At 45.1% G+C, this 27629-nt stretch overlaps 2 protein-coding genes across 4 annotated transcripts in view; one reads left to right on the forward strand and one right to left on the reverse strand.

Annotated features, from left to right (window-relative positions):
* Positions 1-8056, reverse strand: part of RTEL1 (regulator of telomere elongation helicase 1) — a 107713-nt gene extending 99657 nt beyond the window's left edge. Inside the window, exon 1 of the mRNA XM_035124213.2 lies at positions 7975-8056. The gene's annotated coding sequence lies outside the window, so the exon portion shown is untranslated. The remainder of the gene's footprint in view (positions 1-7974) is intronic.
* On the forward strand, positions 7939-26368 carry GMEB2 (glucocorticoid modulatory element binding protein 2). Of its 3 annotated transcripts, none has more exons than XM_035124216.2 (10): positions 7939-8044; positions 12351-12528; positions 15015-15121; positions 16379-16506; positions 16760-16863; positions 17170-17327; positions 19721-19792; positions 20687-20824; positions 22388-22510; positions 24546-26368. In XM_035124216.2, the coding sequence occupies exons 2-10, from the start codon at positions 12398-12400 to the stop codon at positions 25190-25192; spliced, it is 1608 nt and encodes a 535-aa protein (XP_034980107.2). In that variant the 5' UTR covers positions 7939-8044; positions 12351-12397; the 3' UTR covers positions 25193-26368. The 3 variants fall into 3 exon arrangements, with proteins under 3 accessions (XP_034980107.2, XP_034980109.2, XP_034980110.2); XM_035124218.2 differs by having other exon boundaries at positions 15015-15112; XM_035124219.2 differs by lacking the exons at positions 7939-8044; positions 12351-12528 and having other exon boundaries at positions 15019-15112; positions 16384-16506.
* The last annotated feature ends 1261 nt before the right edge of the window (positions 26369-27629 follow it).

Here is a 27629-nt window from a genome sequence, read left to right on the forward strand (position 1 = left end):
CAGGAAAGAACTGGGCTTGAATGTCTGAGCTATTGAATCAGTTTCTAAATAGCAGCAATCCTAGACAAGCACCTGTGTATAATACAGAATCATCTCATCCATGCTATAGTGATGATAGAGTTTAAAATGTTAAATAAATTTTAAGGAAAAATAGAGTTTGTGTGTAAGAAGTGGTTGCAGTCCTCAGTGCCCATGTCCTCTGGTGGGACCTGGGAAAATGACTGCAAGATGTTAACGATGTCTTATTTGCTGTGGTGCTGGGTGTTTGGTGTGTAATTCTGACTTGCTGTAAATACTGTTTTTAGTACTATGGTTATGATGGCTGATATTGATAATAATGGTGACAACAACTAAAAATGTCATAGTCATATGAGCACAAGCTCAAAAGCAGCATTCACTCTGGTAGTTATCCGTTTTGCATCAAAAGCATTTAGAGTCAAGCATTGAACCTAGCTTGCCATTGGAGAACCTCTATCTGAGCTGTACCACTTCAGGCTGCAACTGGAGACTCACATGATTGAATGCTCCTCCCTATAAAAACAGAATCTGATGCATATGGAAAGCTGTCATTTCAGGAATAGAGGGAGGTTAAAGCTCTTCTCCCCGATACCTAGATTTGTATGTGCAGGGCTATTTCATAGTAAAGAATGTCTGAGCATTCCATCATGAAGCCCAACCTACAGTCTGAAGTTGTGCAGCTTAGCCGCAGGTTTACTGCCTTGGTGAGAACTAGGCTAGAGTAATAACAGCAAGAGTTAATATCAGTGCATTCTCAGTCTTTTTTGCTTACTGGAACAAATGGGCTGTTTCACATACGAAGAAATCTATAGATTTGGGAAATAAACACAGATCAAAACAAGAAAAGAAGTGTGAGAATTCAATAGTAGGTTGAGCAGGTACTGGAATAAACTGTTCCAAGGATGGTATGAAGAAAAGGGCAGAGTGGGGGGAATTCAAGGAAGTCTTGGTCAGGGTCCACTTTCGTTTTCATCTGTTACAGCCTTGAGGTCCAAATGATCCAGCCTGCCTCTTAAGGTAGAGGCAACCTTCAACTAGAGAGAGGTGTCCTGTTCTCTGTAGGTGGTTCCTTCCACTTCCTGACCCTACGTTCACTGAGCTCAGTGTGTTCTGTGGCTGCTCCTTGGGTCCCATTCACCATTTCAGATCTACATAGCAGATGCACAACCAGCCCTGATTTTTTGATGCTGTTCTTGAAGAATAATTTGTGTTCTGGAGACTCTAATATGTGCAGTCATTGGAAGTCTTAGGCTTGATTTACAAATGTGTGCATCCACTGTACCAGGGACAGTGAGTCTGGTGCTCTCCAGCTGTTGTAGGACTACAGCTCCCATCACCCCTGACTTGGCCAGGGCTGATGGAAGCGAGAATCTAATATCTGGAAGGCTGTCTCTGGAAGTTCTGCAATATTAGATCCAAATGGCCAATGCACACACACACACAAAAGGGCTTAGCCCTTAGGGCCAGGCTTTCCCAGCCTTGTGCCTTCCAGACATCTGGGGGGCACCAGACTAGGGAAGACTGCCTTAGGCAGTCAATCAATTCTGCCAGTGGTGCTCACTTAGATATGAAGAATGGGATCTTTATTTTCTTCACTTTTAACTCTTTCAGTGCCTTGAGATATCCTGCCTTGAGCCTGCATATCCAAGGGTACACTGATGTTATCAGAGAAAACAGGCATGTTGTCAGGTGGAAATTTGCATCAGGTGTTATCAGTACAGATGCAATATGTTGTGTAAAGAAAATAATACCAAATGTATCAGGATCTCTACATTTGGATGTTATCAGGGAAGCCAAGGGATGAGTTTATCCAGCGCCAATGGGTATATCCAAAAAATTACTTTTTCTATAGGACTGGATATAACTTGAATTACAATGGGTGCTTATAAGGATATTTTACTCATGGTGCAAACAAATCAAGAGGGGGCTAATAAAATGGTCAGGTACCCACTTGAATTGACTATGGAGAATTCTTAACTGTGGTGCACATATCCACAAATTAAATTCATTTCTGTTTCATTCCTAGAACTATCAAGGGTGTTAGAAATGCAATATTTTGCCTTTCATGAGTTTCCTGTGTCAAGCCCCTTTTCAGGCACTCCCAATCCAATTTTTTGTTTGCTGGCAATATTCTACAAATCAACACTATTATCATATACAGTGCGGGGGGGGGGGGAGTATTTGATCCCCTGCCAAATTTGCCCGTTTGCCCTCAGATGAAGAAATGAGAAGTCCATAATTTTAATGGTAGGTTTATTGTAGCTGTGAGAGACAGAATAACAACAGGGAAAACCCCAGAAACCCAGAAGACAAAAGTCAGAGATTGATGTGCATTATAATGAGTGAAATAAGTATTTGATCCCTTTGCAAAAGATGACTTAGTACTTGGTGGCAAAACCATTGTTGGCAATTACAGAGGTCGGATGTTTCTTGTAGGTGGCCACCAGGTTTGCACACATCTCAGGAGGTATTTTGTCCCACTCCTCTTTGCAGATCCTCTCTAAGTCAGTAAGATTTCAAAGCTGATGTGTAGCTACTCAAACCTTCAGCTCCCTCCACAGATTTTCAATGGGATTAAGGTCTGGAGACTGGCTAGGTGTCTTTTGTGCAGGTACTGTAATGAGCTGGGATTACAGGTAAAACCACTCCCTTACAGCAGGTGCTTCTAATCTCAGCTTGTTACATACAGTGAACATACTGTACCAGGTAGCCTAACATCTGGCTGGTTGATAGGGAATCAAATACTTATTTCACTCATTATAATGCACATCAATCTCTGACTTTTGTCTTTTGGGTTTCTGGGGTTTTTCTTGTTGTTATTGTCTCTCACAGCTACAATAAACCGACCATTAAAATTATGGACTGGTCATTTCTTTGTCAGAGGGCAAATGGGCAAATTTGGCAGGGGATCAAATACTCCCCCCCCCGCACTCTATAGCAGTAGCAAACTCAATTCTCCGATTACCACTCCTTATAATGCCAAAATGACACGAGCCAGAGGTATCCGTAGCCATGGGGACCCCCCCAAAAGAAATTGGGAGATCCTAAAGGAGTAAGCAAAAAACCCTAAAACCAGTCTGCAATGAGGACTTGGCATGCTCAGTGCTTGTAGAACACTGGCTAACAGTTGTGGGGACCAAAGACCAGCATGTGCATGGGAAAGTATCCTGAACAGGAGTGTTCTACACTGCATTTTGTTGCAGATCCTACATATATATATATATATATATATATATATATATATATATTAAATGGAACTGGAAATTCTTCATTATGTATCCGTGCCTAGATAACAGTTCAGTCTTAATAACATTTAAGTGTGCTACTGAAATGCATGCTGCTTTGAGAGATTATGAACCAAATTAACTGTTACATCAACTAAAATTAAGGCTGGGGGAGGGAGGGAATCAGCTGACAGGGAATAAGTAATGCTTAGGAGCCCCAGAGTGGCTTTACACATTTTCAAAGCTGAGTTGCCACATTTCCATATGCATATTGGTGTACCCTGCTCAGTAAAAGAGAAGATAAATTTTGCAATTTATTATTAGTAAATCCAAAGAAGGGCTACAACAGTTCTGTATCATATTCCAAGCACTAAATCTTCCACTTATTTTAAGAGAGCCACAGACCTGTGAAGAGAGAGGTTGTAAGGACTCAAGAGTTCTATGACTTAATGGTCTTTGCACATGCATACTTAGGAAATTTTCATTTCAAGCACTATTTGGTTGCTGTGTTGTTGAACAAAGCCAGTGTTCTTGTTGGGGGAGACTTACTGGTACTCTAAATCAGTGGTTCCTAATTGGTCGTCTGCATCACCTACCCACGGGGTCTGTGGCACCATTCACATAATAAAATGCACCCAGAGTGGGTGGGGTATTTATTATTATTATTATTATTATTATTATTATTATTATTATTATTAAGCTGCCATAGAGATAAGAAAAAAATCAAAAGTATGTCCGTGACTTGGCTTTTGAAAAGGGGGGGTCCTGCAGTACTTAGCTAATTGGGAACCACTTCCCTAAATGTCCTCTTGCAAAGTGGTTATTGCCCAAGAACTGCAATCACAGCGTAAAGGAAGTTTCCTGCTGCTCCATGAATATCCTTATAGTAGCTCTAGCTCAAATGGCTCCATTCAGGTACACTTATAGCCAGCAAGTACTAAATCACTAAATGCATGTGACAAAATTCACACACAAACATAGATACGAGAGACACTTGGAAGAGGCAAGGAATGACTCTTTATGGCCCTGTTGATGTTACTGTGCAGCAGATTTAATATTAAGTATCACTAATAAAGCTATTTCTGTGGTCTTGTCTCTCTTGAGCAATGACAACACAGGCACATCTCAGCATTTGGGTTTCTACAATCCATAAGCTTACTGTGATGGAAAGAGAGTAGTGACCACTGGATGCTAGAGATGCATAAGATGTGTGAAGAAAGGATGCAAGCTTGCTGGATTTCTTATTCTAGTTAGCAGATGGGTGGATCAACTCACTACAACTATTAAGGCTACACTTCCTTGGAAGGAAGTCCAATCAAACCAAACAAGCTTACTACCTGGGCAGACATGGTCATGACTGAGCTACAAGGCTGGCAAGCACCTTTCATATATAAAATGGAGAGACCTTCTTCACAAGTGAACTGTAAAGGTTGCTGTTTGATAAGCATTATGTAAAATTATGACCCTAAAAATAAGCTCCTATTCATGCAAAAGGAGGCTCAATCTACCTAGGTAGCTGTTTAAAATTAGATGGTGTTTCAGTTCCCCCCAGACCTGCCCTCCTATTCCCTCCTGATAGTCTGTTTGAAAGTTGTTGGCCTTGCACAAGATTCACTTCTTACGATGCAGCATGTGCTCTTTGTCCTTTCCAAATAGACAGGGAAAAAAGAATGTGTAATAGTGCCATGAATGGACTTTTCTCACTCTTAAGATAAGCCTCGTCCAATTCCTTTAAATCTACCACGTGCATTTCATTGTCAAATTGAGGTTGTTGTTGTGCAAAGAAGTGATTAATGAGGAAAAAAGAAATAAACTTGGTATGAAACCACAACTCTGTTTTTATTAATTCATTTAATACAATTAAGTTTTCCAGCGCAGCAGTTCTTTCTGGGAAGCTCTTCAGCTGCCTTGCAAGACAGCACAATTATCAATTTTCTCCTATTCAAGCATGTCCTTTGCTCACTGTAGTGACAGCAAAGCCCCACTATATGTCCAAAAAAAGCAGCAACTGACATATGCAGATTTTGGAGAAATATTAACCAAACTCCTTAATCAGCTTATGGAAGAAATCTCACACTAAGAAGTTGCAACCACATCCCCATACAGGTCAAAGCTTTTGCTAGACAGCCTAGAACACTGTCAGGGTGGGTGTCAAGAGTAGATCAACAGTAACCCACAGTGTCAGTGAAGTTAACTCTCTTAATGAAAAGGAACAATACCATGCAGGAGGCCAGGCCTAATGAGCACAGCAACTCCTCCCTTCTCCAACTTCAGTAATCCGGAAGCAGCTTGTTCCTGAAGAACATTGCCAAAGGCATGCTATCTGGAAAAGAGAATATCTCTGTGTTTGTTATGTCATTGCACAAAGCAAAGACTACAGGAATGCCCCATGTTTTTCTCTGCAGCAAAACTACATTCATGGAACACCTGCCTGAAATTTACCTGTCTTGAAAAGTCCACATCCTTCGGTATTACATACCCAGTGTGCCATTGCTATACAGTGGTACTTCGGTTTATGAACACAATTGGTTCCGGAAGTCTGTTCATAAACTGAAGCGAACTTTCCCATTGAAAGTAATGGAAAATGAATTAATCTGTTCCAGATGGGTCCACGGCGTTCATAAACCGAAAATTCATAAACCGAGGTGTTCATAAACCGAGGTTCCACTGTACACTAGTCAAGGGAGATGCAAACAAATGTTTATTGGCCCACAGTCACTCCAACATAGGCATAAACAGAGTACTACTGTCACTCAGAACACCAATTCAACTGCCCTGAAGGCTTGCTTCTCTTCCCTCCTATTCTTTGAGTTCCACTTGATATTTTTTTTACTTAAATAATAATATATTATTAGTAATAATAACATATTCACAATCAGAAAAGGCAAAATTTGTAAGAATCATAGAATCATAGAGTTGGAAGAGACCACAAGAGCCATCCAGTCCAACCCCCTGCCAAGCAGGAAACACCATCAAAGCATTCTTGACATATGCCTGTCAAGCCTCTGCTTAAAGACCTCCAAAGAAGGAGACTCCACCACACTCCTTGGTAGCAAATTCCACTGCCGAACAGCTCTTACTGTCAGGAAGTTCTTCCTAATGTTTAGGTGGAATCTTCTTTCTTGTAGTTTGAATCCATTGCTCCATTGCAAAGAGACTTTTTCAACTAGGTTGCATGGCACCTGAGCTGAAGCTGTTCAGTTTGTTTCCGCTACTGACACCCTATGATAGGAAACTTCCTTTGCAATCATACAATTGCCACAGATTCTTGTAAACATGGCTTCAGCCTCTGGAATCTTCACATAGGCCTTCACAATTCCTGTGAAATTCTAATCATAACGGATTAACTTTCGTTTCTTGTTCTTGTGTTTTTTAACAATTTGGAGCAGAAAACACACAGCTGTTTCAGAACCCTTGCGCTTGGCAATAACAGGACAGCAGGAGAGGATATTTTTTTCTCAAGAAGAGGACTGAAATACATGGGTGATTCATCACCCGCCAAGATTATCATTATTACCTGCTGCAACACCAAGATTTAAAGCCTTGTCTGAAGTGTTAAGGCTTTGAAATCATCCACAAAAGCAGCAATGCCATGATTACTTTGTAACATGCTTGACCATATCTGGATTAAGCAATGCAGAGCTTCTGGCCCATGGAACACTACATCTTGATTTCATTTGAAGGTGTGTGTGTGTGTGTGTGAGAGAGAGAGAGAGAGAGAGAGAGAGAGAGAGAGAGAGAGAGAGAGAGAGAGAGAGAGAGAGAGAGAATATAAAAACTGTGAGATGTCCTGACTGCATTTGTTTGTTTTTTCTGAAAAGCAAAATAACCCCCCAATAAATCTGGTATGCTTTAAAGTATTGTTTTGCAGGAAGTGCTTTTAACACTGTCCTGTTTGGCTTGGTGTTTAAGTTACACAAGACGTGCAGGTTTTAATTTTTCTTATTGCCCACATTTTCATCGAGCATTTGTTTTGCTTCACGTGGATTCCCCCCCCCTTTGCTACCTACCCTAAACCTTTGAGAAGGAGGGAAGGCGGGAATTGACGGCCTGACCCTGTAATAACATGGGGGGGGGGAGCATAATGTGTAAATACCCTAATTAAATAAACCAATTCCTTACTAGCTTTTTTCCATATATAAATTTTTGCAACGCGCACCCTACGGAAGCCGTGCTTGACGTTATTTACAAAACATGCACTTGCGTATCGAATTTGCTTTAGAATCGTGAATGCCCAGAGGCGGAGGACGCTGTTCATTGGGCAGCGCAGAAACCCGCCTAAATAAATAAATAAATAAAAGCACGCCGCCCCGAGTATTCACAGGGCGCGCTCCCGAAACACAAGCGTGCTCTCGGGCTCTCTCTCTCTCTCTCTCTCTCGTCAACGCGCGCGAAGCCAGCTCTCCCCCTCCCCGCGTTCCACCTCGCGCAGGCGCGTTGCGCTCCCGGCGGGACTTATTTCACTCGGGCGAGCCCGAAAAGTAGTTGAGAGCAGCAGCCTCCCATACCCGCCCCGCCCTTACCGTGTCAAATAAGTCTCGGCTAGGTAGCTGGACGGAGGGGGGAGGGGGAGAGGAGGCCTGCGCCTGCGCAGAAGGGACCCGAGGCGCCCTGCGCGCGCGCCGCAGCCCAAGCTTCCCTCAGAGATATATATAGACAAGCCAAGGCAGCCATTTCCCTTCAGACAATCCCCCCCCCGCCCGCCCCGCGGGGAAAAACAAACAAAACCCACCTTCTTCTACTCCTCTGCCCACCCGCTCGGACGGAACCCGAGGCCGGGCGTCGGACGGCAAGCGGCTGAGGTAAGGCAGCCCCTCCCCGCCTTCCCGCCTCCGTCCGGTCCGTCAGCCGGCGGGTCCCTGCGGAGCGTCAGGACGTGACGGCGGCGGCGGCAGGAACGCTCGGCCGTCACCCTCCCCTCCCCCCCGCCCCGCATTTCCCTCGCGCTGCCAGTGGCGCCAGGCGCGCGCGCGCCCTCCTCCTCGCGTTCTGCGGCGCGCCTCCCCCCCCTCACGCACTGCGCAGAGACAGAGGGGGGAGATGCGGTCCCGTGCGCGTGCCTGCAGTCGGCGTCGCGAGCCAGCTTTAAAGGGCTGGATGGCTTTTCCCCTGCGTCGCGGAGCCTTCCGCGGAAAGCGGAGGAGGAGGAGGACCTCGCGCTTCTCCTCACTCCAGGGGCAGGCTCGAGGGAGGCTCGTGCGCGCGTGCGCTGTTGCATATGCGCGCGTGCACCGTGGCATGCACGCGTGGTGCACGGAGGCTCGCCTCTTTTTTGCTTACTCGCCTCGAGCCCGGTTCCAAATACTGTACATATAAGTCTTGTTTTTGTTTAACCTTTTCTTTAAAACAAAACAAAAAAACCCAGAAAACTTATACCGAGCTTTTTCTCGATGGCGATTTTTTTTAACAGAATTTGTATGCCGCTTCTTGGCCCTCTTCACGTGGTTTGTTTGCAACAGTGATAGCACTCATCTGTGTCAGGAGTAGAGATGGGAAGGCCGGAGGGGGGGGGGACCAGGGAAAGATTGGATAATATTTAAAGAATACCTTAGAAAGTATTATGGTAATGCAAATCTGCTGACAGATTTAATCTTGAAGTATAAGGAAATTATAAAAGTAAAATTTCTTTTGATACGTAACAGAAAATAATAATAATAACAATGAAGTGTGTATAGATTAAGGTGTAAAAAGTACAATGAGGTGAATTGGAATTTAATGATACATTTTTATTGTCTCTGTTTATATGGGTTTTTTTGTCCTGTTTATGTTATATGTAAATTGTTTTGTAATACACTAAAGAATTGCCTTCAGCCTGTTCATTTGCAACATTTTAATAAAACGTTAGGGAAAGGGAAAAAAGCCAGGGAAATTAGGGGAAAAACCTGGTTTTCCCCCAATTTTCCCAGTCCCCCCCCCCCCCGCGGCCTTCCCATCTCTAGTCAGGAGATAAGTGGAAGAGTGCGCTTTCTGATATGGAGTCCAACCATGGAGAGTTTTATAGCGCCTACTGTGGCTGTAGAGACCCATACAGGAGAGACATGTTTTGTTGCAGGTAGGGCAGAAGAAGGCAGAACAGTTGGGCAGGTGCAGGTGTGGTGGTTCTCCCCTCTGTTCCTCCCAGTGGTCATTCCTCCTCTGGTCATGAGACTCATGATACAGTACATACATTAGTACTACAAGTGCTTCTTCCTTTTTGCAAAGCGCAAGAGTACAGTTCTCTCCCCTAAAGGGCCTTGCAACCTGCAGTTTTGAAAGAGGGGAAGCAACAAAATGAGATTTAAAAATTGCAAATAATTGTGAAGCAGGGTTTTTATTATTTAAAAAAATCAAAAATGAAGGCCACATCAATGTTATTCTTTGTATAGCGCCAACTGATGCGCATTGTGCTTTCCAAAAAAAGGAGGTTGCTGGGGCAGTTTACAATTTGACATGGGAGAACATAAAGGAAGGGGGTTAATAAAATAAATTACTTCATACGGGCAGGGTTTAAAACAATCTCAGATTGTTAGAATAGCCAAAATACAATAAGGCAGTAGCATAAAATAAAAACCAACAGCAGAAACATCATTCACAAAGCTCAGAAAGTACAGGCAAGTCAGTTTTGTTTGGTAGTTAATGCATGCAATATTTGCAGCAGAAAGAGCCTCTGCTTAATTAACAGCAATTTTGCACCTACTGTATTTTGTGAATCTCAATGTCTGCATATAAACCACTGTAAGGGGATAAACCATTTCAGGTTATTATGTAATACTGTAGATAGAACTTAGTGGCAGGCAGGGGAAAAAATGAGATGACTGCAGCTTTTTAAACTTCCTTCTATGTCAGATTGCTAAAGTGCTGTACGATGGTGGACCAAACCAGTTGTATTTTTGCATTATCCCCGAGTTCATCTCACAGCATGTGGTTTTTCCAGTTTCTTCTTATTGGGTACCGAAAGCATACTTTCTTTATTGAAAGAGTGAGTGTGTAGTAACCTGTTTCACAGATGCTTCCAGTCTGCCTTTTGCCAGTTGCAGTTCCGCTGCACATATCTGGAGACCTGTCTCCCTTTCAGACTAAATTAGGGTCTTTGCCAGGAGACAGGGTGGGCAAAGCAGCAAACATGACTGCAACCAAGCCGTGCAGGAATGACTGGTTTTGGGTTTCACAGACCTTGCAGACACAAACCCTTGAATGGGTACCATTTGCTGCATACTTGTACTTCTCTCTTTAGTTTGCCCAGGATCCCAGGCTGAGCACTGGAGGTCACTCTTAAATCTTCATTTAAAAAGAATGCTCAGATATCCCCCCCCCCTTTTAAATCTGCTTACTCAGTTCCTTGCTTGTGAAATGTCAAATCTTGCTCAATGTAGATTGCAAGTGCTGCTGGAAGTGTTTTTTCCTTCCTGTTTTTTCATTCCTCTGCTTACAGCCTCATAGCATGATATGGTGAGTCTCCAGATTATCTAAAAGTTGTATACAGCCTCTTTCCCATCTTCAAATGCACCCCCTCTTGGCTCAGTGCTACAGTGCTGCGATTCTGGCTTTTAAGTTAAGAAAATCTTTAATAAAAATTATTTTTTAAAAGAAAACATCCTCCTTTTACAGGGGGCAGGAACCTCATGACTTGGGAACACATTGCCAATTTTAAACTTTGTTCATTAGCCACTTACAGTTTACTCGTTTTACTTTATTTCAGCCTTGCATATAAATCTCTCATGGGGACACAAACATTGTCAGATACATGGCTATATAGTGGTTTATTGTGAGAGGATTTCTAAAATGCTGTCTCATTTAAAAAATAAAGTCATGCACTGTATAATAAAGTCATTAAAATATTGTAGAGCAGAGTAAATGACAAACGCTGAATCAAATTAATTTTCTAAAAGTGCTTGCCAAAACTATATGGGGATGTGCATGGTCTGTGAAAAATCCAGGATTGTGTAAGCTCCTGAAACTGGATGCTGGTTAGTAGCAGGAGGCATGGTGTCTGTGTGTATAGCCAATGGTCAGGGATGACAGAAGTTACAGTCTACCAACATCTGGAGGGCCACTGGTTCTCCATTCCTGCATTAAAGGATTAAAAGGGCTTTGGAGAGTCACAGCCAAAGTAGGCAGTACTGAACTATGTAGACCGAGGCTCTGACTTGGTATAGGATAGTTTCATGTACAGTATTCAGCTTAAATGTCTTAACTCGTCCGACAACCAGTGTACCTTGCTTCTCTGCCTCCATTGCAGGAGCTGTCCAGCAGAGCTTTTTCGTGCGTTGCCTGGTGTATGTTAATATCTACTCCAGGGAATGGAGTTTTAGACCCTTCAGAATTTCACTGTGTCTTTTTAGAGAAGTTTTTTGGCTCCTCTATCACATGCACAAGCAGCCATCTGTTTGGGATCCAGTTCTCTGGCATTTAACTCATCTAAGATGTGGGCTTTCACAGAAAGAGCCGCTATGTGCTTGTTTTGTTGGGCCATCGTCCTCTTAAGCAGCCTGTCCTTCTGAAATTGCACTGGATCTTGTTTGTGTGTGTGTGTGTGTGTACTTCTGATTCCTTTTGGTGTTTAGTCGTGTCCGACTCTTCGTGACCCCATGGACCAGAGCACGCCAGGCACTCCTGTCTTCCACTGCCTCCCACAGTTTGGTCAAACTCATGTTGGTAGCTTCGAGAACACTGTCCAAACATCTCGTCCTCTGTCGTCCCCTTCTCCTAGTGCCCTCCATCTTTCCCAACATCAGGGTCTTTCCAGGGAGTCTTCTCTTCTCATGAGGTGGCCAAAGTCTTGGAGCCTCAGCTTCACGATCTGTCCTTCCAGTGAGCACTCAGGGCTGATTTCCTTCAGAATGGATAGGTTTGATCTTCTTGCAGTCCATGGGACTCTCAAGAGTCTCCTCCAGCACCATAATTCAAAAGCATCAATTCTTCGGCGATCAGCCTTCTTTATGGTCCAGCTCTCACTTCCATACATCACTACTGGGAAAACCATAGTTTTAACTATACGGACCTTTAACTATACGGACCATAGCTTTAACTATACGGACCTGATTCCTTTTACATTCAGATATAGAAAACCAAATTCTGCCGGCCAGATTGGCAGAGTGATAACCTCTTCACTCTTTGGTTCTATAACAGCAGAGTGAAGATTCCAGGAGGGGCTTTTCCCACGGGCCTTCCTGCGGATGGCAACCCCAGATGTGAGTGTTCACATGGAGGAGGTGGTTGTGGTAACAACTCCAGACAACATGGCTGACAGCAGTGGCATGGAAGAAGTGAAAACTGTGCTAGTTACCACCAATCTCTCCCAGCACAGGTAAGCAAACGGTAATTATTTACCCTCTGGGGTGGCTAACATTAGCGTTTTAAGCTGCTGCACACACCCTGTTCATTTCACTTCAGTTTGGATGGGGGAAACACAGTTCAGAACATATAACTGCATTTAAAGGAAACCCAAAGCAGCCTCTGTTGGATAAGATTTGTTCAGTTTATGTACAGCTTCATAAAAATGAGTCCAAAAGCAATTTACAGGGACAACAACATGCAATAAAAATCCATTAAAACGAAACAAATATAGTTCATCCACAAAAATCAGCCAGCAACCTAAAATTGGGGGGGGGCAGACAGATCTCTGCATGCTGTACATATCACAGTGAATTGAGTTTTGTTATTAAAGGGAAGAAGGAGAACCCCTTCATGAAACCTCTAGCATGGGGGTGTGGCACTTAATCTGGCTAGAGTGCTGGACAGTTTTCTTCACTCCCTCCGCTTCCAACCTGTGATTACCCGATGTCACAGTGACTTAGAAGCATAGAGCTGTAGAGTTGGAAGGGACCACAAGGACCATCTAGTCCAACCTCCTGCAATGCAGGAATCTTCCATCCAATGTGGGGCTTGAACCCACAACTCTTGAGATTCGGAGTCTCATGCTCTTAGGTGCCTGAATGAGTATTGCAGAGCACTTTGCAAGGGGGTTTGCAGACACTGCTGATGGTGCAGACACTGCTTTGGACGGTGCCCAAAAGCACTCTTTCTGCTGAGCCAGGTCTTTACCTGCCCCACACCTGAGGTCAAAGGGCAGTGGGTGTGACTTGGCTGAAGTGGCCTCCTCCATGGACTGGAAGTTCCCCACCCTTGCTTTAGAAGGCTTTAGCAGGCATGTGCATCTAATGTTTGTAAACAGAAAGAAATTGAACAGAAGGTCAACCCTGGCCGTTTCTAGCGTGTTGAATTCACCATTGTGAAATGGGAAGGAACACTCTGAGGTCAGCAATATATGTCAAGTTAAGGCTGATGACAGCCATACCCAAATCCAGGAGTGGAGGGTTTGTGTTCTCCAACCCCACACCCCTTGGTAGTGGAAGTGAAACAAATAGAAGGATTTGCTCTGTTGGTCAGGCTACTAGTCCTTCTATCAGGGTTGGTTAATCCAGAGGCTTCATCCTGCCTGCCAGTCACAGGGACTAATGTACACCATTTTTCCTTTCTCTGTTTGAGGAGGGCTCTGAAGCCACAGTAGTTTACTAGGCTACATACCATTTAACCTGTAGTTCTTACTGCAATTCCTTCTATGTTGTCCTTTGCTTGGGAAAGAAACCTTTCCAGTGATCAGTAAAAGTAATTTCAGGAACGGAAGCAAGCCTGCTGCTTCCGTGGTGCTTGTTTCTATCATCTTCCTGCCTGCTTGATGAAACCTCCTGGGGGAAAAAAACTTTTGGAGCATGACTTCCATGCAAAAAATCTGAGCAGTGCTTCCACCCACGAGTTTTGTCATGGAAACCAGCCGTGCAAACGGCTTTTTGATGGTAGGATTAGGTGGATCTGCCTGAGTAATTGCCATCTTCTTGGAAGAACAGAGCAGCACTGCCTATGCTAGAAAAAATGAATGTTTTGTTGTTTTAGAAGAAAAAAAAGAGAACAAAACAACGCTGTGATGCAGATGGGAAAAATAGATCCATCCAACTGCATGCTATTTGATCTCCAATTTACATTTCTTCACTCCTTCCTACTTCACCACTACCAAGAGAGATAGAAATTCGAGGCTGATAACTTCCTGGGCATCTGTACAGTATAAAACCAAGGGGACTTTACAGCTTATACTTTAAAAAAAAGAGGCTGTGTACTCATTTGCACAAGTTAATATTCATTGTTTTATTCTGGAGTTTGGAAGGTGGTTTTTTTGTTTGTGTTTGTTTTAATATAGGAAAGTTTCAGTCCCAGTGCAAGTCAGTATCCACCCCACCTCACCCCCCCCATAGACATAAAAAATGGGAAAGTAAGCTGGGACTCATTTGGGGTACAGATATTATTGGGTGTCATGTGGAGAGTTTGAGACATGCCAAAGGAATTAAGATCCATTCCTCTGCCTGAATTGCTATAAACTACCAAGGTGCCTCTAGATTCTAGGATGTTTAGAAGAAACAGAACACACATCTTTAAAAAAGGTGAAAACTATGAAATTGTTGTTAAATAACTAAAGATCAGGTCCCCAGGCTTCAGAAGCTACTTCCAGTTCTGCATTTCTAAGCTTAGCAGCAGTGCTTTAATTCCTTACAACTGCTTTTCCTTTGTGCTTAATATTTTGTTTTAACCATATGAATCAGCGGGTTGCAATCTTGAAATTGCTGCACTGTGTACAACTTTGTTTTTCCAGGGGTAAACAACTTCCTACCTAAAGGGAAGAGCTGCATTTTTGCATTATAGCTGGAATTGCTCTGGAGTTATTCTCCAGAGCAAGCCTTATCATAGCGTGGGCAGCTTCCCTGTTTCTTTTTAACTGTTTGTGTCTTTATTTCTTGCTAGCAATGACCTAAATGAAGACACCCTGGAGACGGAAAATGCAGCCGCTGCAGCTGCTGCTGCTTTTACAGCTTCTGCACATTTGAAAGAAGCCCTGTTAGGTAAGTGGGGTGAGTAACAGAAGTTTGCCTCTTTTGTATCACAGTCACTTGCATTAGCAGGTAGCATTGCCAGGGGAAAGGCTCAAGAGCACTTAGGCTGAGGGGTTTCCAGATCCTGGAATGAGCATTCTGAGGTTGGGGAAACTGCTGGGGATCTGCCCTTTCCCGAAGGACAATAGGTTTCAGTGTTCCTAAATAGAAGACCTCTAATGTATGGGAAAGTCACATAGGTCAAGAACAGGATAGAGAGCCTGTGCCTCTCCAGATGCTGGACTCCAGATCCCATCAGCTCCAGCCAGCATATTCAGGGATGATGGGAGCTGTAGCCTAACAACATCTGGAGGGATCTCCCCAGCCTTGATGGAGGCAGTAACTGTGTTCCTGGGCACTTTCTGTCATCATTTGCCTATTTTGTAGGTATGCATTCAGGGGGAAAATTAAGGAGCCAGTGTTGTGCCCATGTGCTGAAGACCATTAACCCCGACTCAAGATATTCACCATTAGTTTTCCTTCCTATCCCACGGCTCTCTTCTTCCTCCCATATTGTTACACCTCACTGCCTGTTTCCCCTCACTACTCCTTTATTCTGAAAAAGTGCAGAATGGTCCAACTTTCTCCCAGGTGCCCCCACGCAAACCCCTAAACCGTAGGGCTTCCCCCAACCCTTGATAAGTTTTGGGGAGGCCACGATGGCAGCGATGGCGATGATTTCCCATCATGCAAGTGGAAATCCCTGTGCTGATGGTGTGCAGTGGATAAATGCCACCCTTTGACCCCCTTGCCACCTCAGAGGTTTGTGCCCCATATCTCTCTGGCTTGAGAACTTGCGTCTTCTTAAACCAATCGAAGTTGGCTCATTCCGAGTTACCACTTGTTGCAGGACAGGTAAAATGCCAAAAATAGAGAGGCCTATTAGGTAAAAAGCAGTTTGTGTGTTTTTAATTCCGGTATCTATGTCTTTACAATTACCACTTTCACTTTGGTGTTTCACCCATTTGGTGAAATTTAGATTGTTAGCTGCTCAGGACATAGAACAGTATCTCCACGTTCATTGGTTGTACCCAAAAATTCTATGTCAATAACTTGATAATTGTAATGTATCTCATTTACGGAAGCAGTTAATCAGGCTGGTGCTCAGTAATAAATACTTTTTCATCCTGTTTTCAGTTTTCCTTTCAACTGTATTCCAAACTTGATTTGCCAACCAGCAATCCATGGTTGTAACCTTTTCAAAAAATTTATCTTTCCCGATCCCTCTCCCTGAAGTGAAGATGGCTGAAGGTGATGATTGTGTAGAAGCCGAGATTGTTTATCCCATCACCTGCGGAGATAGCAAAGCCAACCTAATATGGAGGAAGTTTGTTTGCCCCGGTATCAACGTGAAATGTGTCCAGGTGAGATGGCTTTATATCCTGTAATGTGTAACATCTCCATTCTCTAATCTTACGTATTGTAAAAGCACACAGATCCCAGCCCCGCGGTCTCATCATCTAAAATTTTTAAAAAATGAGATGGAAGGGAAGAGAAATTGGGAGAAGGAAAAGATTGAACGTGACTATGTGGCATGCAAAGGTTTATAAAAGGAATTACAGCAAAATACCTTTAGAATAATTAACCTATACCACAACATGTCTCTCTTCCCTCCAGTATGACAACCATTTGATAAGTCCCAAGGAATTTGTCCATTTGGCTGGCAAGTCCACCTTGAAGGACTGGAAGAGGGCAATCCGGATGAATGGGATCATGCTAAGGTTAGCCTGTGTGTGAGAGTGCCTTTGTGTGCCTGCCTGCAGACGCAGAACTGAAACATATCTTTGGGGCGTGTGTGTGTCCCACCTCTTGCCTTAGGGAGGCAGAATTCACAAGGCCCTAACCTATGCCATCTGGTATCTAAATGAGGTGTCCATTTGGGAGTATCTCCTAGGTCGGCTTCATTGAAATGAATTTCGGTGCTGCTAGCTGAAGCACGAACATGCAACTCTTGGGAGTTTTCAGAGTGTTTTAAATAATAATAATAAAACTGAGGTGGACGTTCATGTTGGTTTTGTGTGTTTTAGGAAGATAATGGATTCAGGGAAGCTGGATTTTTACGAGCATACGAAAGTTTGTTCCAATACCTGCCGAAGCACTAAAATCGACCTGACCGGAGCCAGAGTGCCCCTAACAAGCCAGACGTCAACAGAATACATACCTCTCACGCCGGCCTCTGCAGATGGTAATGTGAACTGCATTCCACTAGGCCACGAATTCTACCTCTGGTTATGCTGGCTGGAGCTGATGGGGGTTGTCTGGGAGCATCTGGAGGACCACCGATTGAGACCCTGATAATAATAATAATAATAATAATAATAATAATAATAATAATAATAATAAAATTATTTATTTATTTATTTATTTATACCCCGCCCATCTGGCCGGGTTCCCCCAGCCACTCTGGGCGGCTTCCAACAAAACATTAAAATACAGAAATCAAACATTAAAAGCTTCCCTAAACAGGGCTGCCTTGAGATGCCTTCTAAAGGTCTGGTAATTGTTGTTCTCTTTGACCTCTGGTGGGAGGGCATTCCACAGGGTGGGTGCCACTACCGAGAAGGCCCTCTGCCTGGTTCCCTGTAACTTGGCTTCTCGTAGCGAGGGAACCGCCAGAAGACCCTCGACGCTGGACCTCAGTGTCTGGGCAGAACGATGGGGGTGGAGACGCTCCTTCGGGTATACTGGACCGAGGCCGTTTAGGGCTTTAAAGGTCGACACCAACACTTTGAATTGTGCTTGGAAATGTACTGGGAGCCAATGTAGGTCTTTCAGGACCGGTGTTATGTGGTCTCGGCAGCCGCTCCCAGTCACCAGTCTAGCTGCCGCATTCTGGGTTAGTTGTAGTTTCCGGGTCACCTTCAAAGGTAGCCTCACGTAGAGCGCATTGCAGTAGTCCAAGCAAGAGATAACTAGAGCATGCACCACTGTGGTGAGACAGTCCGCGGGCAGGTAGGGATAAGGGATAAGGCTCGCTGTACCTTTGTTAGAATGATACAGAAGAGGAATATCCTTGTTGTGTCTCCTTTTGTCACCGTTGCACTGTTGCGATCTTACCAGCCTTGCCGTGTGTGTGTGGGGGGGGGGCAATAACAGCCCAGTAGAGGGTGGGTGGTGAGGCTTAATTTCCCTGTGGTGATTTGAATTAACCGGCTGTTTCTTGGCTGCAAGCTTCTACTAGAACTGGAAGAGACTCAAATATTTCTGTGGTCATCGATACAGTCACCAACGCATTCGTCCCTGTTGATCAACTCATGCTTTTCAGCTTCTGGGATATCATTCGTAAGAGGACAGGTGTCTTGCAGAAGGCTGCCTGCAGAGCAGACAGCTGTGATCGTTACTGATAAATATCATAGAATCATAGAATAGAATCATAGAGTTGGAAGAGACCACAAGGGCCATCCAGTCCAACCCCCTGCCAAGCAGGAAACACCATCAAAGCATTCCTGTGTTTGTGTCCTATCCTATCTCCCAAAGAGTATATCCCTCTTTGAGCACTCTACAGTTTTGTTAGGCTGAGAGACAGTACTTTCCCAAGACCTCTTATTAAGCCTCCCTGCGGAGCAAGCTGTTGAACCCAGGTCTCCTTTGTCCGAGTGTTGCATGCTACCCACTACATCACACTGGCTTTCAACTCAGCCAAGTGAGTATGGGGAAAGCCAGAAAAACCTTGCCATTGGTAGCCAGTCTTCCTAGGGGCAGGTTGGTACTCGCTTGGAAGCTGGCAGTATACATGCTTTGCATGTGGGTTCAATTCACCAACCACTCCAATCAAGGAGGTATGCCAGCTGAAGTAACCAGTTCTAGGCTAAATGAACCAATGGTCTGACCTGGTCTAAGGCAATTTCTTATTTTCATACACCAGTGGGGCCAGTAGAACATGTGCTTTGAATACGTGAGGTCCAAGTTTCCATCCCTGGCATGAGTGCTGGGAAAGATTTTTGCCCAAGACCTTGGTGAACTAATTGTAATAGAGTAGTACAAGCAGTTCACCAGACACTTGGTGAAGTTCCAAGGGGTGTCTTCCTATGTTGATAGTTCATTTCTGATTCCAAGTAGGGGATCAACCAAGCTCTGTATTGAACAACAAAAACACCAATATTGGGACCCAACTCCATGGTACCCAGCCTTGAAACTTGTTGACTGATCTGATGCTAGTCATGGTGCCCTAGCTTGGGGTTGTTATGAAGAATAAACGGAATCTCGTCATGGTTTGTAATTCCAGGATGGTTTATCAAATAAACCACTTCAAAGCCTATTTGGCATTAGATGGTGTATGGATTAATAAATAACAATAGCAATAATAAAAAATCCAGCCCCTACAAACAGAATGCTAAGATCTTTAGAAGTTTGTTTGAAATTTGTGCTAGGTTTAGAAATGCAGGGGAGACGTCTCTTTGGTTTTGTCTGGCAATTGTACCGAAATTGTAGAAAAACGTAAAGCAACTACAACCAAGATAAAGCAATAGAAGAATGGATATATCTTGGAAGGGCACATCTTGACTTGTTTCGCCAGCATGCCAACGAAAAAGCGGTTTTGTTGATGATTTCTGAATGTTGATTTTGTTTCAATCACAGTAAATGGGTCTCCTGCCACGATCACCATAGAAACGTGTGAAGACTCCACGGACTGGACCACTGCTATTGGAGGTGATTTTCACATGCAGAGCGTTCCTGTGGCCTGGCCTCAGCCCACTACATCGTCTGTGCCACCACTTCTGTTCCGTATTGGCTGTCTAAATCTGAAAGGCTTGTGCGAAGGAATTTGCATGTAGGTTGTAAGCTGTGTGGCACTGCCATCTCTATGCATAAGGCCATGCCTCAGTGGCAGAGCACACACCTTGCGCACAAAAGGCCCCAGATTCTGTCCCTGGCATCTTCAGTTAGGGTTGGAAAAGACCCCTGTCTGAAACTCTAGACTGGAGCAGTGGTCTGATTCAGTGTAAGCCAGCTTCTGAAGCTTTGTCCGTGATTCCATTAATCTATTCGCGTAGCTGTGTCTTGCCTCTGGCATGCTGGTAGTAACATACTTAGTAATAACTTGTTTTACTGGTCCAACTTTTGCTGAGGAAGGAGGCTGCATAGCTTGGGAACTTGCGTATTCTTAAACCGTCCGACGTTGGCTCAGTCAGAGTTACCACATTACCTGTCCTGCAATAATGGCAGCTTGTTATTATAGCAGATTCTGCTGTAAAAACTGTTCCTGGGGTCTACCACTTCAGACCACCGTTGAGCAGTTTGGATAATTTAAAACTTCCCTGCATGTAAAATAACTCAACACCTGCAGGATTCAGAAAGACGAGTTCTGTTTGGCATGCAAGTTTTCTAATGGGGAGAGGAATTGAAACATGACACCCCTCCTTTAATCTGAAGTGGTAGACTCCAGGAACTGTTTTACTATGTGACTTCTTGCTTGTGTGGTATCACTGCAAGGCTGCTCTTTGGCAAATGTTATGTTCCTGGGGTGAGTCTATCAAACAGTCGGTCAGCTTCGTTCCCCCTGCCTCCTTGCAGGTTTTTCAAGATTCTCTCACTTTCTTCCAGATGATACATTTACATTTTGGCGAGGTTTAAAGGAAGCCGGTCTTTTGGAAGAGGTGATTCAAGAGTTCCATGCGGAGCTCATGGAGACCATGAAGGGCCTGCAGCAGAGGATTCAGGATCCCCCTTTGCAACTCAGCGGTACGAACTGGCTGGCACAGTGCCCTTCCTTGCAAATAAATGGCACCCTCTTTTTAAGTCTCCTTAGATGCTAGCACATCTAAGGAGTGCAGGGTGTTAAAAGGTAGTGCTGGCAGTATTGGGAAGCCTGGTTTGTGGCCAGCATTTTAGGCTTTGAGGTTTTTTATTTTATTTTAGCATTTGCTATGCACTTTTTGACTTAACAATACAGGTATTAGGAAGTTGATGAAAGAAGATTGTACTCACAGCGTTTAAGGGTTTGTGTTTGTGTGCTACCTGCTTCTGTAGCTGGTGAGTGGTGCAGGATTTGACATGCGGATTTTTCTCAGCTTTCACTTAACGATAAATCTAGTTCTCATGGTTCCAAAGAACGATATCTTCTATGCATTGCAATATCAGGGGCATCTTGCATATGGCTTCAGGTAGGTGGGATATGGAGCTTCAGTGACCTGCCCTGTGTCTTGTTCTTTTTTCTATACAGTGGTATAGTGGTACCTCGACTTCCGAATGCCTCAACTTACAAAGGTTTCGACTTATGAAGAGCGCCACGGAATGGATCGCCTTCATAAGTCGAGGCACCACTGTACCTTGGTTTACAACCATAATCCGTTCTGGAGGTCCAGTTGTAAACCAAAACAGGTTGTAACCCAAGGCGTGCTTTCGCCAATGGGGCCTCCCAAAAAAATGGGTTGTAATCCAAAAAAAGGAACACACACTTCTGGGTTTGATGTGGTTGTAATCCAAAATGGTTGTAATCCAAAGCAGTTGCAAACCAAGGTACCACTGTACAGTAATGGCTATTACTTTCCCACCTGCCCACGCCCTTTGATGCACTTACCTGCCTCCTTGGTCAATAACCATAACTATTCCAAATTCCTTCGTAACCTGATTCTGGGATGCATAATTTATCATGATAGTGATGATGTATCAATGCAGTTAGTGCAACTTATTCTGCGTGTAAAGTTCAGAATTTGCATGGTTTGGGGACAGAGTACAAACAGCTGTATATATCAGCAGATGGAGGTGCATCATAAAAATCATACCTACTTTTATTTTATTAAACATTCATTGCTGATACTGGAGGGAATACTTTAAATAACATAAGCATCATTGGAAAGCATTATACTATGCCATTAGGGATTTGGGAGTTATGGGTGGGTTGGGGTTGCTGTTTTATGCTGTTTTAATTGAGTTTTAATATGTTTCTGCCCACTCTGGGACCTTAACATGAAGGGTGGATGAGAAACACAATTAACAATGAGTGTGTATGACACTTTATAGAACATCATAAGCAGAAGAAAATGATTCAGGTCTCTGCCCCAAAGAGCTTGCAACTTAAAGACAAATGGAGTGATACTGACTTAGTCTTCATTGGGTTGAGGAAATGAGAGTTTATATCATGATAAAATAAAATCCCAGCATTGTGATCCACTTCTTCCTTCCCTCTCTCATCTCTAGAATAAGAAAAATAATGATTTATTTTTTTAAAGACACATTGTTGTGCTTTTCTCCAGTCTCATCAGCTAGGATTTTTTTTAACCTGTTGCTTCCCCCCCCCCCCAGATGCTGTCTTGCTCAACAATACAGTCCAGAACTTTGGCATGCTGGACCTGGTGAAGAAAGTTTTAGCCAGTCACAAGTGCCAAATGGACCGTTCCCGAGAGCAGTATACGCGAGATTTGGCAGGTACAGTTCCTTAGTCCCAGATGCCGCAGTTCCATTATAAACTCTAATGAAACCTCCACAGGAGGACTTTCTGAAGTCAGTGTTCTGTTGCCAGAATCGTGGGGTGTAGTACTAGTGAAAAGACAGCACGGCATGGGGAGGTTTGCACATGCCAGCGTCGGCATCCATAAGTTGTGTCAGCATCTGATTCCCTACACCTGCCCTCTACATGGGAAGAGCAGCAGGCACGTCCTCCTCAGGTTACGCACAGGCTCCACATGGCTTGTAGGAACTGAGGGGAATGTAGCACTCACGTCCTGAGAAATGCTATAAACTGAGTATTGCCATTTCCTTGTAGTAGAGGCAGTCCCATTGCGCAGAAAAGCATTCCCTTTCATCTTGTCTGAAATGCATGGATGTGATACTTTCTCGTCTGCATATGTCCCCCACTGCGGTATTTCACAGCTCAATCTAGTGTGACCTGTCCTGACGTCTTGGCCCCTTTTGAACAGCAAGGTAAAAAAATAAAATAAAAGCACAGCCCTGAATGCCAGTTGGCCTTCAGAACATGATCCTCAAGGATGATTTGGTGGTCACCTAGGAATCTCTCCTGCACAACCAGTTGATGGCACAATAAACATACAGTTGTCACTGGTTTGTTGTGCAGGCTCCGGACGTGCCCCTCCTTAAGCGTTGCCTAAAATGCACATGTGTCGCTAGCTTGCCGGGTGCCTGTGATGTCATTGGTGAAAAGTGGGCTCCATTTCCCCTCCACTGCTGTAAGGGAAAGGTAAAGGGACCCCTGACCTTTAAGTCCAGTCACGGACGACTCTGGGGTTGCGGCGCTCATCTCGCTTTACTGGCCGAGGGGGCTGACGTTTGTCCGCATAGTTTTTCCGGGTCATGTGGCCAGCATGACTAAGCCGCTTCTGGCGAACCAGAGCAGCACACGGAAACGCCGTTTATCTTCCCGCCGGAGCAGTACCTATTTATCTACTTGCACTTTGACGTGCTTTCAAACTGCTAGGTTGGCAGGAGCAGGGACTGAGCAACGGGGGCTCACCCCATTGCGGGGATTAGAATCGCCGACCTTCTGATCAGCAAGCCCTAGACTCTGTGGTTTAGACCACAGTGCCACCCGCGTCCCTCTCCACTGCTGTACCCTGTTGCAATTAGCATACCAGTACTTGGCCTGCAGAGAGGACTCTTGCAGGGGAATTCTTCAGTTCAGCTTTTTCCTTTTTCTACTTCAGCTTGACTCACTAAGCAGGGGCTTCTCTCGACCTTACCTAGAGACTTGTCCATTTCGTCTCCTGAGCTGAAGCACACACCATCTCTCCAAAAAAATGATGATTGCAAGGATAGAGAGAGAGAAATAGAAACACAGCTATTTCTTCCCGCAGCAGGGGTACCTTCCCTTCTCTTTTCCATTAAGTGTGGCCTGTATATTTCAGTATTACCTTTGGATTGGAGCTTTCTCCCAAGGCTAAGGTACAGCTGGGTTGTGGTGAGAATGTTGGATTCAGACCATGGAGTTCCAAGTTCAAATCCCCACTCAGCAGTGAAGTTACATGCATTCTGCCTGGCCTACCTCACATGGTTGTTATGAGGATAAACTGGAGAAGAGGAAGGAGGAGGAACGGCGAAATACAACTGTATATTAATGGAGGGGGTGTTGAAAAACAACGGCAGTTAATTAATAAATTGCTTGGATCAGCCTGTAGAAAACTCAGAGCATTGAGACAAGTGTGACTCTAGTTTAGACACCACATTTGTTCAACAATACTTTTCTACCCCAGCTTGAAGGGAAAATACTTCAGCTTTCTAGTTCTTGAACTGGCAGCTGTAAATTGGGGTGGGGTGGGGTATATTTCAGCATAGGCATGTTCTGCTTAAAACATTTTCCACATCAAAGCCACCTTCTTTTAAAGCAATCCTTGCCATGCCATACCACAGTGGCCGTGTCATTTAAGAAGAGGAGGCCAGCCTCCGTCCCCAGCTGTTTGGACTCGGTGGGCGCCCTTCCTTATCCGCTGCTGTTTCTTTCTCCCTCCAGCTCTGGAGCAGCAGTGCGATGAGCACCGGAAGAGAGCAAAGGAGCTGAAGCACAAATCGCAGCACCTCAACAACGTGCTGATGACCCTGACGCCAGTCTCCATCCCCTCCCCTCTGAAACGCCCCAGGCTGACCCGAGCCACCTCGGGGCCTCCCGCCATCACCTCCCAGCTCCTGACTCAGTCAGCGCAGATCGCCCTTGCGCCAGGGATGCCGGTCACGCAGCTGGCGAACCTGCCCATAGGCAAAGTGGTCTCCGCCCTCCCGGCATCCGCTCTCGGGAAGGCCGCGGCGCAGGTTACCTCTGCTGGCTCCCCGGCTTCTCCCCTGCTGGGCGGATACACTGTCCTGGCCTCTGCGGGCTCCGCTTTTCCCAACGCCGTTGAAATACACCCGGATGCCTCCAACCTCACGGTCCTGAGCACAGCGGCCATACAGGATGGCAGCACCGTGTTGAAAGTGGTGAGCCCCTTCCAGCTGCTCACCCTGCCAGGACTGGGCACGGCCATTCAGAACGTTACGCAAATGTCTCCCAGCGGGAGCACCATCATGACTGTGCCATCCAGCCTTGTTGAGGGCACCGCAGCAAATGAAGACCACACAACCATTGAGGTAACCACAGTGGGGGACGAGCCTGAGCAGAAATGAAGCAGAGACTTTGACCCACCTTCCGAGGTGTGCTCTGGGCTCACACGGCCGTCCCTCTGAGGAGGAGGAGGAAGGGAAGGGGGGATTGGGCATAGAGAAAGGGAAGCAAGATCGGCTAATGGGAGGATAGTGAGGTTGGGATCCTAGAGTGAGGTGTGGAGGGGAGGACACCACTGAAAAGGCGGGAGAGAGATCACTATTCCACAGGAACCATTAAAAGCTACAGCCTTTCCATCCTCGGCTTGTTAGCACTGTACCATATCTGGCCACCCCCAGCTGGAACGAGGAGCGTGGGCAGAGAGATTGAGGTAGGCGAGACAAGGAGGAGGAAAGCTCGCCAGCCACGTTGAGCTCCAGAAATTACAGGGCACACAGCCAAAGGGACCTTTTCTGGGTTCAGGCTGGGCTGTGTGTTGCCTCATGCTCGTGAGTGGCTGCTTCTCTGTCGTGTGGGGGAGAGCAGCTGAGAAGAGCAGGGCTCTGGCAGGTGGACTTGGGCAAAACGCACCAGAAAGGGTTTCAAAGGCTTGCTTGCATTTGCTCATTCCTAAACGCAGTGGCGGGCACGGCCCCGATCTGCCCATATTACCAAGCTGGTTGGGATAAAATTGTTAAGTGAGCCTCGGGACCTGGGGTGTTCAGCAGGAGGGTTTGCATGCAGGACCGGAAGAAACCCATTCGCATAGCAAAGCCCATAACCTTCGAGGTATATGGGCCTCTTTGTATACCTTCATTAGGACATCACACCTTCTAGTCCTTCCTGCTATGAGGCAGGTGCGCATTCTGCTGAATGTTGAATGCCTGAGCTTCTTCCATGTCAGCGGAGGGCTGATTCTGTGTCCACTCGTCCTGCCGCCTGCCGCTGCCAGTGAGCCTTATCCCCTGTGCACAAGAACCTCAGACTGCTGTATTGTCCTTGAAAAGGGCATTTTAGCCGAAAGGGTGTGTGGCGGGAAAGGAGAACAAAAATGTTCAGCTCCTGAGCTAGCTTTGGATTGCTCTAACTGGCTTGAGGGACTGATAACAATACAGTTAAAAGAAGAAGAACCAGCAAAGAAGTGCTTGTGAGGGTGACATGCTGCTGCCGCCAAGGTCATGGGTTCTTGCACTGAGGCTTTGTCGAGAGCAGCAAATGCAGAGTTCTTGAATAACCTATTAAATATTTTTGAAAACATACCCTGCGGTTTATTGGCTGCCTTTGTCTTACACCTGCATCTGGAAGGGAGCCTCGCCGGTTCCTGCAAATGGGCTTGAGAGCAAGTTATCCGTTTTTTGCTTCGTTTATAAAGTCAGATGGGGGGGGGGGGTTGTGTGTGAAACCAGTTTGATTATTCCAAGGCTTTAATCTTCATTGCAGGTAAATGAAGTCAACAATATAAAAAAAAAGATGAGCAGTAAAGCAGTTCAAAGCTCTAGCTAGCCTAGGCAGTCTTAAAAAGAAATCTCAGACTTGTGAGGAACAAGGATCACTCAGTATTGTTCAAAAGGTAGTTTTCCATCGCTTGCTGTTGGGCATAATATTTTTACCCTGCAGAGGAGATGTTGCAGGAGCTGGATCCTTCATGTGCATTTGGACTCTGGCTATTCAGGTTTGCCATGTAAGGTAGCTGTTGGTGTGACACCACAGGAAGTAGGAGACAACCACCAATTTCCCCCTTTAGTAGGTAAAGGTAAAAAGGTAAAGGGCCCCTGGACAGTTAAGTCCAGTCAAAGGCAACTATGGGCTTGCGGCGCTCATCTCGCTTTCAGGCTGAGGGAGCCGGCGTTTGTCCACAGACAGCTTTCCAGGTTATGTGGCCAGCAGGACTAAACCGCTTCTGGTGCAACGGGACACTGTGACGGAAGCCAGAGCGCACGGAAATGCCGTTTACCTTCCCACCGCAGCGGTACCTGCTTGCACTGATAAGCTTTCGAACTGCTAGGTTGGCAGGAGCTGGGACAGAGCAATGAGTGCTCACCCTATCATGCAGATTCGAATTGCCAACCTGATCAGCAAGTCCAAGAGGCTCCATGGTTTAGTCCACAGCCCCACCTGCGTCCCTTCCCCTTTGGAACCCACTCCTGAAAACAGTGTTTTAGAGCTAGTGACCATATCAAACTTTCCCCAGTTTCCTTAAGAAATGTTCTCAGAGAGCTGCAGAGATGCCCACTGCTCTAGCAATACGCAGACTTTGTATTTGTGGTCAACCTAAGATGGAAAACATCACTCATCTGTTAACCTGCTCCTTATGTAGAGACCAAGAGCTTTCTGAAATCATTGTTCTCTCAAGAAAGCAGGTGCATCCCAGCAGAAATGGTTCGGTTTCTTTTGATTAATAGCTGCATAACACACAAAGTGGCTCTATATGCATTGGCTGCAAAAAAAAAAGTTCAGGAACTGAATAACTAAAATTCAGGAGTTGAATAAAATCGCTTTAAGTCAATTAATCTGAAATTA

The sequence above is a fragment of the Zootoca vivipara genome, chromosome 7, assembly GCF_963506605.1.
Source record: "Zootoca vivipara chromosome 7, rZooViv1.1, whole genome shotgun sequence".
Lineage (NCBI taxonomy): Eukaryota > Metazoa > Chordata > Lepidosauria > Squamata > Lacertidae > Zootoca > Zootoca vivipara.

Excerpts from the sequence above, each read along its gene's own strand:
- GMEB2 (XM_035124216.2), top strand. The coding sequence starts at position 12,398 with ATGGCAACCCCAGATGTGAGTGTTCACATGGAGGAGGTGGTTGTGGTA. Across the intron at positions 15,122-16,378 it reads AGCCCTGTTAGGTAAGTGGG|TGAAGATGGCTGAAGGTGAT; the intron begins GTGAGTAACAGA and ends CTCTCCCTGAAG. Across the intron at positions 17,328-19,720 it reads CACGCCGGCCTCTGCAGATG|TAAATGGGTCTCCTGCCACG; the intron begins GTAATGTGAACT and ends TTTCAATCACAG.